General features: G+C 35.9%; 2 protein-coding genes across 2 annotated transcripts; one reads left to right on the top strand and one right to left on the bottom strand.

Moving 5' to 3' along the window:
- The first annotated feature begins 3,320 nt into the window (after positions 1 to 3,320).
- Positions 3,321 to 4,932, top strand: LOC147549685 (non-specific lipid transfer protein GPI-anchored 14-like). Its single transcript, XM_086670917.1, has 2 exons — positions 3,321 to 3,735; positions 4,490 to 4,932. Exons 1-2 carry the CDS (start codon positions 3,399 to 3,401, stop codon positions 4,741 to 4,743), a joined length of 591 nt encoding a protein of 196 aa, XP_086527043.1. The 5' UTR covers positions 3,321 to 3,398; the 3' UTR covers positions 4,744 to 4,932.
- A 917-nt stretch (positions 4,933 to 5,849) lies between these two features.
- LOC147549684 (RING/U-box superfamily protein) lies at positions 5,850 to 10,936 on the bottom strand. Its single transcript, XM_086666983.1, has 5 exons — positions 10,654 to 10,936; positions 9,076 to 9,925; positions 7,835 to 7,960; positions 7,456 to 7,750; positions 5,850 to 6,596 (listed from the first exon to the last, which is right to left on the bottom strand). Exons 2-5 carry the CDS (start codon positions 9,750 to 9,752, stop codon positions 6,342 to 6,344), a joined length of 1,353 nt encoding a protein of 450 aa, XP_086523109.1. The 5' UTR covers positions 9,753 to 9,925; positions 10,654 to 10,936; the 3' UTR covers positions 5,850 to 6,341.
- Between the last annotated feature and the right edge of the window lie 343 nt (positions 10,937 to 11,279).

The following is an 11,279-nucleotide window of genomic DNA, read 5'->3' as shown; positions in this document are numbered from 1 at the left end:
TACGAATATTTTTACAGGAAAACACATTTAGTATAGTTAAAGTATGTCTAGATGTCAAAGTTATAGTGTTTCTCTGTTTATTGTTTCTTGTTTTGTTTCGTAAATAAGGTGTTATTTATTGTTAAAGTTTCATACTTTATTTCATTTTTTTTATATATGTCATACATAACACATTATGTATCAACAATGTTTCTTCCAAACAGGAAAATGACTAAAATCCTATTTTCTTGGAAGACTAGGGTATATCCCGTGCCCTATGGCACGGACATTTGTATCAATCAAATGTTACGAAATTTATTGTTATATTTTATTGAGAGAGAGTTTTTATTACAGTAGTTATTATTTTTTTGTATTATTTTTTTTGTTTCTTTTCTCTTAAATTAGTTATTATTTTATTGAAAGAGAAAGAGAGATTTTAATTTCTTTTTTTAACTCTTGAAATTTATTTTGTTTCTTTTTTTTCTTAAATTCGTTATTTTATTTCTAAGAAGGAAACGATTATTGTTTTTAAATAGGTAACTTTATTTCTACGAAGGACTATATTTTAAATTTTGAGAAGGACTTCTAAACAATATCCTTTATTAAAAAAGGATGTTTGTCCCAGTCATCGTTTTCCTTTCTGTTTTATTATATAGATTGGACCTTAATCCCTTATTGATTTTTATTTTGGGCCTAAAACCCGTGGACCCCTAAATTATTGGTCTATTTTTTTATACCACATTCGTTAAAATAGATATTTTTACAAGTACCTTTGATTTTTAAATAACAATAAAAGATTTCAATTAATTCTACATTTCTAATAATGTTATATTATGCTTTGTTCTAAAAAAAAATGTTATATTTAATAAACTACTCTACATTAAATATGCCTAGTTTAAGAAAATAGTTTTATGTCAACAATAAGTAAAGGTTGATTTTGTTTCGACCCCAATTTGTAAACAATTGGTCATTTTGGCGGTGTTGGCTGTTTTGTTTTATCTCCTAAATCCCTTTACTTATTTTTTTTCTTTCCAACAATACTCTTGTGATATTATTTTAATTTAGATTTTATGAATTATATCCGCTTCACCTATTTCTTTCATTTACATCATCAACCCTTCCACTTCATCTATCATGGCCAGGGAAAAAAAGAGGTGAGGTAGATATATTTCAAAACCATTTGAATTACAATACCACAAAAGTATTTTTGAGAAAAATAATAAAACTAAATTCTGGGGGTCAAAACGAACTGCTTAACCATTATTGGGATCCAAACGGTTCGTTGATCACAAAACGAAATCAGCCCTAAATAAACTCTCCATAATAAATCAAATTTTCGAAACATGAAACAAAACAGAGCAGAGGAAGTACGGTATTTGGATTTTTCACCACACCAATTTTAACTGGCATTTGAAAAAAATAAAGTAGGTGTTCAGCCAAATTCCCTCTTTCAGAGGAAAAATGGGTTGCTAATCTCTTGAGAAAATATTACTCCCTCCGTCTCACAATGATAGTCCATTATTCCTTTTTGGGTTGTCTCACAATGAAAGTCCCATACCATATATAACCTATAATATCCAATATTTTGACAAATATACCCCTCTTTAATTCTATCAACATCAAGTGCATTTATTAGGAAAGATAGTGCATGAACTAGTTTTGTCCAATAAAATTCACTAGATTGTATTACAATAAATGCTAGCACTCTTATTTAATGAGGACAACATGGGAACACACAAAACGAAAATAAATCGGGTGAGTTTCGATAATGGACTTTCATTGTGAGACGGAGGGAGTATACACTATCTGCCCAAGTTCCTGGCATGGCACTCAAAAAGAGAACCCCCAAATGCAAAGGCATGCAGATGAGGTGGAGAAATAAAGAGACTATCTTCTCTTTGGTACTTGTGAAGGGTTTAATGTTCTATTTACATTGGGAGATGAACTTTTAGAACATTTCTCAAAGCATTCATAAATTTGAAATCTATCCATCTGCTACCCTTTTCTCCATTTCATTCAATTTCTTTACAAGTGTAAAATAAAAGAGGCAATCAAGAAGATCGGTTATCATTTTTCTCATTTATATTTACTTCCTCTTGTATAGTTGTATGTCTTACACTTTCTTCTATACATTTGATAACAAAGTTTATTTGTACAACTAAATCATTTATGAAGATTTAATGCTAGTTGTTTCTACGAGAATAGTCTCACGTGGAAGAACAGGTAACTAGCAACTAAGAATAAAATGTCCAAGTCCTCTCCACTTATTGTCAATTGGTTTTGAGTTGGATGACCACAAACTTAACATAGTACCAGAGTTAGGCCCACACGTGATTGGTTTAACAACCACACGTGCTCCACGTCAACCGAAAAAAAAAACACGTGTTAGGCTAACCACGCCACATGTGAGGTGGCGTGTGAGAATAATCTCACATGATGGAACGGGTAACTAGCAACCAAGAATATAATGTCTAGGCACTCTCCACTCATTGTCAATTGATTTTGAGTTAGATGACCACAAACTTAACAGGATCAAGCCCAATGTTCCTCTCGAATTGCATTTTAAACTTAATGTATTTACACTATCACTAAAATGTGATTAGGAAATAAAAACGAAAAGATTGGGATATTAAAGAATCAAACAACTTTCAGTGGGTTGACTGGTTCAAATTTTTCGGTACAAACTCATTAGTACAAGAATATGGAAAGACACATGGTTAGAGTGGCGAGAGATGCAGTTGAAACTATTAAGTTTGTGGTCATCCAACTCAAAACCAATTGATAATGAGCGGAGAGGACCTAGACATTATATTTTTGGTTGCTCGTTACCTTCATGTGGGACTATTCTCACACGCCCCCTCACGTGTGGCGTGGTTAGCCTAACACGTATTTTTTTGTCTCGAACAACGTGAAGCACGTGTGCCTTTTTAACCTATCACGTGTGGGCCTAACTCTGATACCATGTTAAGTTTATGGTCATCCAACTCAAAACTAATTGGCAATGAGTTGAGAGGACCTAGATATTATATTTTTGATTTCTAGTTACCCTTTCTGCCATGTGCACATGTGGCTACCAATGTGACTGACATGATTTATGCGGAAAAGTTTGGGGATAGGCATAACATATTTTAAACATACTAAAATAAAAAAAAGGGTACCCGAAAAATTGTCTCCCCTGAAATAAAATCTGGTCGAAATCTATTTTAACTTTATTGCTCAATAAATTTACTGAAAGTCAAAAATGAATATTGGCAGGAATGGGTGGAAATCATAAATACCCTACCTTATCTAAACTCCTCTAAACCCACCTATAAAAACCCAATACTAGGTAAGTGACTTTCCTCCTCATTGAAGATACTCACATAGACACACACAAACAACCAAGAGAGAAGAAAGATAGTGAGATTAATTAGGGAGAAATGGATAGAAGATTGAATGTTTTGATATTGGTGTTTGTTGTAATAGTGGGTGTACTATCTGTACAGACAATTGGAACTATTGAAGATGATGCTAAAGACTGTGCAGATGAGCTTACTAACCTAGCTGCATGCATCCCCTATGTGAGTGGTACAGCAGCCAAACCTACACAACAATGTTGTGATGATACTAAGAAGGTTAAGGCTGACAAACCTAAGTGTTTATGTGTACTCATCAAGGAGAGTGCTGATCCTTCCATGGGTCTTCCTGTTAATACCACTTTGGCTCTACAAATGCCCTCGGCTTGCAACATCGACGCGTCGGTTTCCGATTGCCCGAGTAATTATTATATCTCTTATTCCATTAATACCCTCCATTTTTAAGCTATATATATGCATGTTGCATGAACTATCCATGCACCATGCATAATCATAACTCATAGTAATGATTTTTTTTAAAAGTTTTTTCACAGTTATTATCTCTATGTATTTATTTTGAAAGATAATAGTAGAAGTTATCAAAAACGGAACTAGGATTTTTAAAGAGGGAACCATTAGTATAGACTAACCTAGAAAATAGTCCAAATTAGCCTAATGACAGTTCACCATGTAGGTTTCGTCGGGCCATTAATTAGTTTTGTTAGCTGGTGTAGTCTGTTGTTTATGAAACAGAAATGCCGAGTGTACAAAATGTTTCGACTTAATTTGTTACTTGCTGACTCAATTTCAATAAAAAAAACGATCCAGACCGTAGTCAAACTTTCAACCCCTTCGTCTTTTACTGCAAGCAAGTCACAAGTTAAGTCAAAACTTTTTGTACACACAACATTCCAGGTCCAAAAGTAATAGACACTGTCAAAAATGTTTTTGGAGGAAACGACTAGAAGACTGACTTAGGAAACAACCCAAATTAGCCTACTAACGGGGTTCTCGGGTACATATGCCAGTTAGCTTAGTTGGTTGTCTGACTGGGTGGGTAACCAATTACAACCCAACCTAGTATGGATTCAGATTTCTAGTGATACAACTTTTTGTGGTTCATTTCGATATGATACTTGTGCTAATAAGTTGGTAATTAATGATGTTATTTTCAGCATTGTTGAAGCTAGCTCCGGGCTCTCCAGATGCAAAAATCTTCAAAGATGCAAGTGCAGGTTCGAGCACCGCGACACCGGCCAAAAGCACCACCACTCCATCTTCAGATTCAGATAGTTCCAGTTCCACTTCAGATTCGACTTCAGGTTCGAAAGCAGCACCAGCCACTAATAATGGAGGAAAGTTGAAGTTGTTTGAGAAAGCAAGTGTATTTGGATTAATAGCAACAATTGCTTGGATTGTGTTGGTCTAATTAAGTATTGTCATCAATTATTACTAGTATGTTGTAGCACTCTCTCTTTTTTCTTCTAGAGAGACAGAGAGATTGTAGGTGGAGTTGTGGTAGGTGTTTCTTTTCCTGTTTCCTGATCTCAAACTAATAAGAATATTCTGTATTTCTTTGATTTTTCTCACTATTTTCACTTGGTGCTCATCTAACCCAAAATTAATTAGCAATGGGAAGAGAATAAGTAGAGAATATTTTTTTTGGTTACGAACACACTCATTGCTTGCATAGGACTATTCTCACACGCTCCTCGCGTGTAACACTACAACTTCAAACGTGTTTTTTTTCTTTTGTTGGATGACATGAAATACGTGTAGCTACTAAGGCCTATCATGTACGGCTTTGTTCTGGTGCCAGGTTGAACGACTATAAGTACATTTAGTATCAAACATGACTGGTGCCAGGTTGAACGACTATAAGTACATTTAGTATCAAACATGACAGGAAGACTGAAAACGCAGAACTAGTCCAGACCTAAATGAGAATCAACCATCCATCAAAAGTACGAGTGATTCTATGCCAAATCCGAGCAACCCCAAGCCATGTTTCCACATCCAAGTCTTCTAGTCTCAGTTAGCCATCCCCTTGGAGGGTGGGATAGGGCCCAAACGAACAAGCACGCAATCTAACCCCGACAACTCCTCTCTTTCCGCCAGCCAGGGACCAGGGAAAGCCCGCGGAAGGCCAATGCAGGCTCTAAACCGGATATTCCAACGTCAACTCCAGCGGATAAACAACCCAACGAAAGGAATGAAGCTGAACCATCGATCTCATCTAATGCCTTTAAAACCCCGCCCCAACAAGCAACGGATGCCCCTTTATACTTTATTAAATTAAGGCTCCTTACGCCAGGAAAGCCCCTTAAAGAAAAAAATGGGGAAGGTTTAGAGCTCTGTAAATTGTAATGTCAAACTGAAAATGGTATAAAACCTAAAAACCCAGACCATGTCACTTGGTTATATTGGAGCATTCACTTGAGTAGATACTAGTAATACTACACACTCCTTGTATAGTTCATACTTCAAGTATAACTCTGACATAAACACAGAGAAGAAAGAAAATATAACTGTTCATGACAACAATATGAGATTTTATAGAAATCTGGTAATTAACATGTCTTGATATTTGATTTTTCGAGCCGAGAAAGTCATTCTTGAAGAAATCAGCAATTTCACCAAGGCTAGAATTGGATAATCTAAAACAAACAAACAAACTGTACTGATATTTTCACTTTCATGCTTATTAAATATTTCTAGTTCGAATATCTTAATCCTGCAACTTAAACTGTTTTCCTCTATTAAACTGCAACACCTCTTTGACATGAACCATTCGAAAATGCATTGGTTAGGGTTTTGATGAGCTTCTGATGTCTGCCGAAATATTTACCACAAAACTAGAAAAAGTAACAATAGAGCTAGATAAACTCCCTTCAACTTCCTACTTGATTCCCGATGTTTTAGTTTTGAATGCAAGAAGATCTGAGATTGATAAATGTATGATGACAATTGGAGTTAATGCAGCACCACTGAAAAAAGGAAGACAGTTGGAGCTTTAGGAATACCCTTTCAAAACACAGTGGTCCCATATGCATCTCCATCTGTAGATCCATTTCCAACCCTCCTCTCGCTATGAAGTTGGCTAGAATTTGCCGCAGTTGATTGCAAATTTTCACTGCTTTCGACAATCTCGGACTTGCAAAGGGGGCATAATGCGTTAATCTTCAGCCATTTGTCCACACACTCCACATGGAAGAAATGGGTGCAGGGTAGCTCTCTCAGATCTTCGTTATCCGCATATTTGGCTAAGCAAATGCAACATACCTGCATAAAAGAGTAGGTTCTGATGGAAAATTCAACAAAGACTCAGGATACTCTATCCACTTCCACAAATGGGCAGGCAATTCAGCCTTGTATGGATGTTCAAATATGGCAAAGAAATGAGCTGACTGTGAACTACACGGTCAGGATCAAGAAGTGAACTCAAAATGTTGCTGCAACCGACGTTGTTAAAACTAGAAATAAAAAGGGAACTAGTCAGCCAACTGGGGACTAGAGACTCTGGGTGATATTAAATCAGGACAATTCGATTACATATTACATATATACACATCCATATGTACAAAAATGCATCCCAAGTGTATAAAACAATAAAATAGAGAGATTGTGTTTTAAAATAATAATATATATATACAAGGAATTAAATTTCGAAATATTTCGGTCGAAATGACCGAAATATTTCCATTTTCATGTCTACCGAAATTTAACTAAGTTTCTCTAAACAATGTCTTGTCAAGGAAATAAATTTTGTAATAGTTCGGTTGAAATGACCGAAATATTTCCATTTTCATGCCTACCTAAATTTCCACCAAAACCGGAATTTCATTCACTGTATATATATATATATATACATATCTGTACACACACACACACATGTATATATATAAGGAGACGTTGAACTGTTTGGTATTTTGGTTAACGTGTCGCTGACCAACTTATGTCTGAAAACAATTAACCCTATGCATGAAACTGTCTCACCCTAGTGGGGCCTAATGCTTTAATAGGTTGCCACGAGGGGGTAATAAAATGTAAATCGGTGGAGGGTATCAAACACATTTCCTTTGAGTTATGATGGTAACTAGAACACTTATGTTGGTATTTAAAACCATTGATATTAACTTACTGCATCTTCTCCTGATATAACGCGCTCCTTTTCAGTTCCAGCGGCTAAGACCCCACCCTCACCAACACCTTCTGAATTGGTTTCTTGAGCAACTCCATTACTGTTTTTCTTTAACTTAAACTTATAAGTTGGTAAACCGTTAATTGTTTCTGCGGTTGCTCCTCTGTTATGATTCAGATCCTCTCGGAATCCTAGGATGGAAATTATACAAGGCAAGCAGCAGCAGATTGTTGCGCAGAGAATGAAAGGCATGGCATACCCAATACAGCTAAAGGTAAGAAACACTATACATAACCTGTGAGGGCCCAGAATTTGTTTAGTACTTTTAATGCAATGTCAAAACTACAAAAGGAAAAAATAGGAGGATAGTGGAAACTACCTGTACAAGTTCGGGGCCTCGGAAGAAGAAGAGTGGCCTCCAAAAATCCACACATTGCCAACAACAAACCATACCGCGAAAAAGCAATCTAAGGCCATCTTGAAATGGTCGACCATCACACTGACCCTGCTCAGAGAACACGAGTTTTATTAAACCGAAGAACTTTCCAAAAATGACAATAACAAAATTAAAGAAAAGAATAAGGAGAAATTTGCGAGGGGTTGACAGAAAACGTCTTAATATTAGAATCAACCAGAGAAATGAGAAATCTCACATTTGGAATTTAGAAAAGAGTGAGCAGAAGAATCAAAGCTCACCACAGGTGTTGCCTGTCTTTGATTATCTGGCTTGGCCTAGTCGCCTTTAGCGAGTGTATCTTAGGTTATGGAGTCCAGTTGCTATTAACTTGTTAGTTATTATTTGTTCAAGTGGGTAACTGATCAAATAGAGTTTATAGAACTCCTTATTAGCTTAATTTAGAGTTGCCCATGAGAGCCCGTAATGCAGGTCGATATATTTGATCAGTCTTCATGTAGTTATATTCAACTTAAACAATCAAACAGCCAAATCGTGGATTATCCTTTCTATATGCTTTTGTTGCTTTATGTGCATGTTTTCCAAGTATAATCAAGTGGATAGTCTGGCTATAGACTGGTGGATCTTTAAGATTTCTATGATGCTACATTGAGAAACACGCCAGTGAAGGAAATAACAAAGGGTCCTGGTCAGTGTTTCCAGCATATTTCACCACACCAAGTATCGCACTTTTTGGAAATTTAAGCACTTAAGAATGACTCTTTCGATATAATACTTTCAGTAAGCTACACAATTAAGTATTAGGTTGGAAAGAACTCCGGCATTTCAATCAAGTTACCTAGAACCATAAGTTTCATCTTTGGTATGAATATAACATAGGTTATATATTTGTTAAAAATAGTCTACCAACCTGACTTTCCACATGCAACGTACGCGTAATATTCGTTTCTGTTGGTTCAAAATAGTACAACTCAGCCGAAATTAGCATTCTCGATACTTTGAATTGCTTTCTATTTTCTCTGTTCTCGTATTAGTTATTCAAAAGCTACAGTTTGTTTCCTTGTTTATTCTTAATATGGAATAAGAAAGTCAAGATAAGGTTACCTACATAGAAGCTTCCCCCTAAGCACGTAAATGACATTTGAAGCTATTACTGGAGTGCAATCAATTAAAATAGGTATACCTTAACTATCAGTTGCTCATACCTTGCACTTAGTGTTCTCCTGCCCTGACCATTTCTCGCGGCGGTAACTGAAGGCTGGTGATCCTCCTCATCTGAAGCACGCAAAACTGAAATAGTAGCAAAAGGAGAAGGTGCGGACAGTGGGTTACTATGGGAAGAACCTTGACGTTGATTTGTTGAATCTTCCTCAGTCCCCTGGTTTCGGTGCAGAAAACGCCAGTACAAGAGAGGGAGGGTAGCAACACATCCAGATGCATAGCCAACAATCCACGCAAACAATGGAGCTTGAGGGTTTTCATGTCTTGATAAAGATAAAACAACAATGGCTGCAACAATCTGGCTTAGAGTTACAAGTAGTTCGATAGAAATCCACATTCCGGAATTCAACGGGCTTCTGCGACGACGGCCATATCCATCATTTCTCCTTGTGAACGAGCTGTTTCTCGAGTTTGGGCTATCAGATGAATCCAACGAAGGCTGAGAAACGGGGGCCCTCGTGCTACTTGAAGGTCTTTCTTCATTTTGCTGGTGGTTTAGACTAGGCGAAGGATCATCAGGAGATGAGTTTGACCATGAAGATGTACAACTCCTTTGAATGTCAATAATGTGATCAGGGTCACGATTCTCCGGCCGCTCCATTAGCAAAGGGTGTAAGTCAGTTTGTCCTTCAATATGTGGTTCCAGTGGGGGTATGGCCATCTAAGTCCACCGAAAAATTTGGCAGGAAAGCATAGAACAGTACCGATGAAATCTCCACCCTTAAGCGAATTGTGACTTTATCCAGGTTACTAAGAAAAATATAAACAGATGACGACACTACAAGACTTGCAACATTAATACCCTAGATTCAGACGACTTCACTTACACGGATTCTGCTTAAGAAAAAGAAATGTATCAGCAAAAAATAAAATAAAACAATATCTATAACACAATGTCATTTAGTTGAGAAATTAACAAATTGAAAGTAAACAGATGTCCTGAATTTCACAATGTCCCTGAATCAATCAAATGCTAGTACTCCAATCAACAACAGTTAAAAATAATCACACCTACCCACCTGATTATCACTACTGAGACAATACCCTTAACAGTTAATATAGATTACTCAACAAGAACAAATATATCCAATAAGATTACTCAATTGAACATTTGGAAATGAAATCAAAAGAATTAGGTCATCAATTTCAGCTAAATCCAGATCATCCAAAAAGAACAAGAACAATTCTGAGACCAAAAACACATGATCCACCTAAAAAATCAGTAAAAAAAAAATCAACCCATACCAAAGCCAACTCAATCCAAGCTATTGATGAATACCCTTGATCCAAATTTCAGCTAGTTTCTCAAATACAGCATAAAACAAACCCTAATTTCCCAAACTTTGACTATTTAAGGACCATATGAGAGTTCAGTACTTAACAACTAATCAAACTCTAAAAACCCCCAATTCATCCAACTATGAAAAGAAATATCACAAGATCAAAAGAGTCAATAAGTCTATTTCCTCAATTGAGAAATCAAAAAAATGATGAAAATGTGAGAAAATTACAGAAAATTAAAAGAAAAACATAAAATAACAAAGGGTAGATATTTCACTAACCATTCATCATCAAAGAGATGATAATTTTGAAGGAGAAGAAAGATTTTTAAGCTTCTCTTTCTACTTTCTTATCTTTTTCCGCGTTCTTTCTTTCTTTATCTCTCTCTTTTATTTTATTTTATTTTTGTTTGCTTGAGAAATAGCGTCAGCTCTTGTCCTTCATTTGCTTCTACTAGTCGTCTTAGAATATGTGTGTATCTTAGAGAGAGAAAGAAGGTGAGGAGATAGAAAAAAAGATTTTTTATTTCTTCTATTTATTGTGTTTTAAATTTGTTTTAAAGTCAATTATTTTGTACTCCCATGTACTATTTTAATCACATAAGTCAATCCTTTCTGAGCCCTTAGATCTTAAATCATGATGTGATAAAGTTATATCTACTTGGGTTTTCTTTCCATTACACCTCCTTGACGAGCAACGATGGCGAGCTAATGCATTGATGAACGCATAACGAACTTCAATATGGTGCAGTTCTATCTATATACATGCAGTTTTCGAGTGAGTTCTGATATGTACGTCAAAGTCGAACGTACTTTAAAACGTGCATGTATTCTGATATCAATTTTCACATCATCTAGCTTCACGTACTCATGTAGCAATCTTTTGGATATTGTATTCATTGGGATGA

This window comes from Eschscholzia californica, unplaced genomic scaffold (assembly GCF_041429995.1).
Source record: "Eschscholzia californica isolate CP2 unplaced genomic scaffold, dmEscCali1.0.p SCAF_3, whole genome shotgun sequence".
Lineage (NCBI taxonomy): Eukaryota > Viridiplantae > Streptophyta > Magnoliopsida > Ranunculales > Papaveraceae > Eschscholzia > Eschscholzia californica.
Note: the sequence above shows the minus strand (reverse complement) of the source record. Positions and strands in the feature narration are given on the sequence as shown.

Excerpts from the sequence above, each read along its gene's own strand:
- LOC147549685 (XM_086670917.1), top strand. The coding sequence starts at position 3,399 with ATGGATAGAAGATTGAATGTTTTGATATTGGTGTTTGTTGTAATAGTG. Across the intron at positions 3,736-4,489 it reads GTCGGTTTCCGATTGCCCGA|CATTGTTGAAGCTAGCTCCG; the intron begins GTAATTATTATA and ends TGTTATTTTCAG.
- LOC147549684 (XM_086666983.1), bottom strand. The coding sequence starts at position 9,752 with ATGGCCATACCCCCACTGGAACCACATATTGAAGGACAAACTGACTTA. Across the intron at positions 7,961-9,075 it reads AGGAGAACACTAAGTGCAAG|GGTCAGTGTGATGGTCGACC; the intron begins GTATGAGCAACT and ends TTCTCTGAGCAG. Across the intron at positions 7,751-7,834 it reads GAGGCCCCGAACTTGTACAG|GTTATGTATAGTGTTTCTTA; the intron begins GTAGTTTCCACT and ends GGGCCCTCACAG.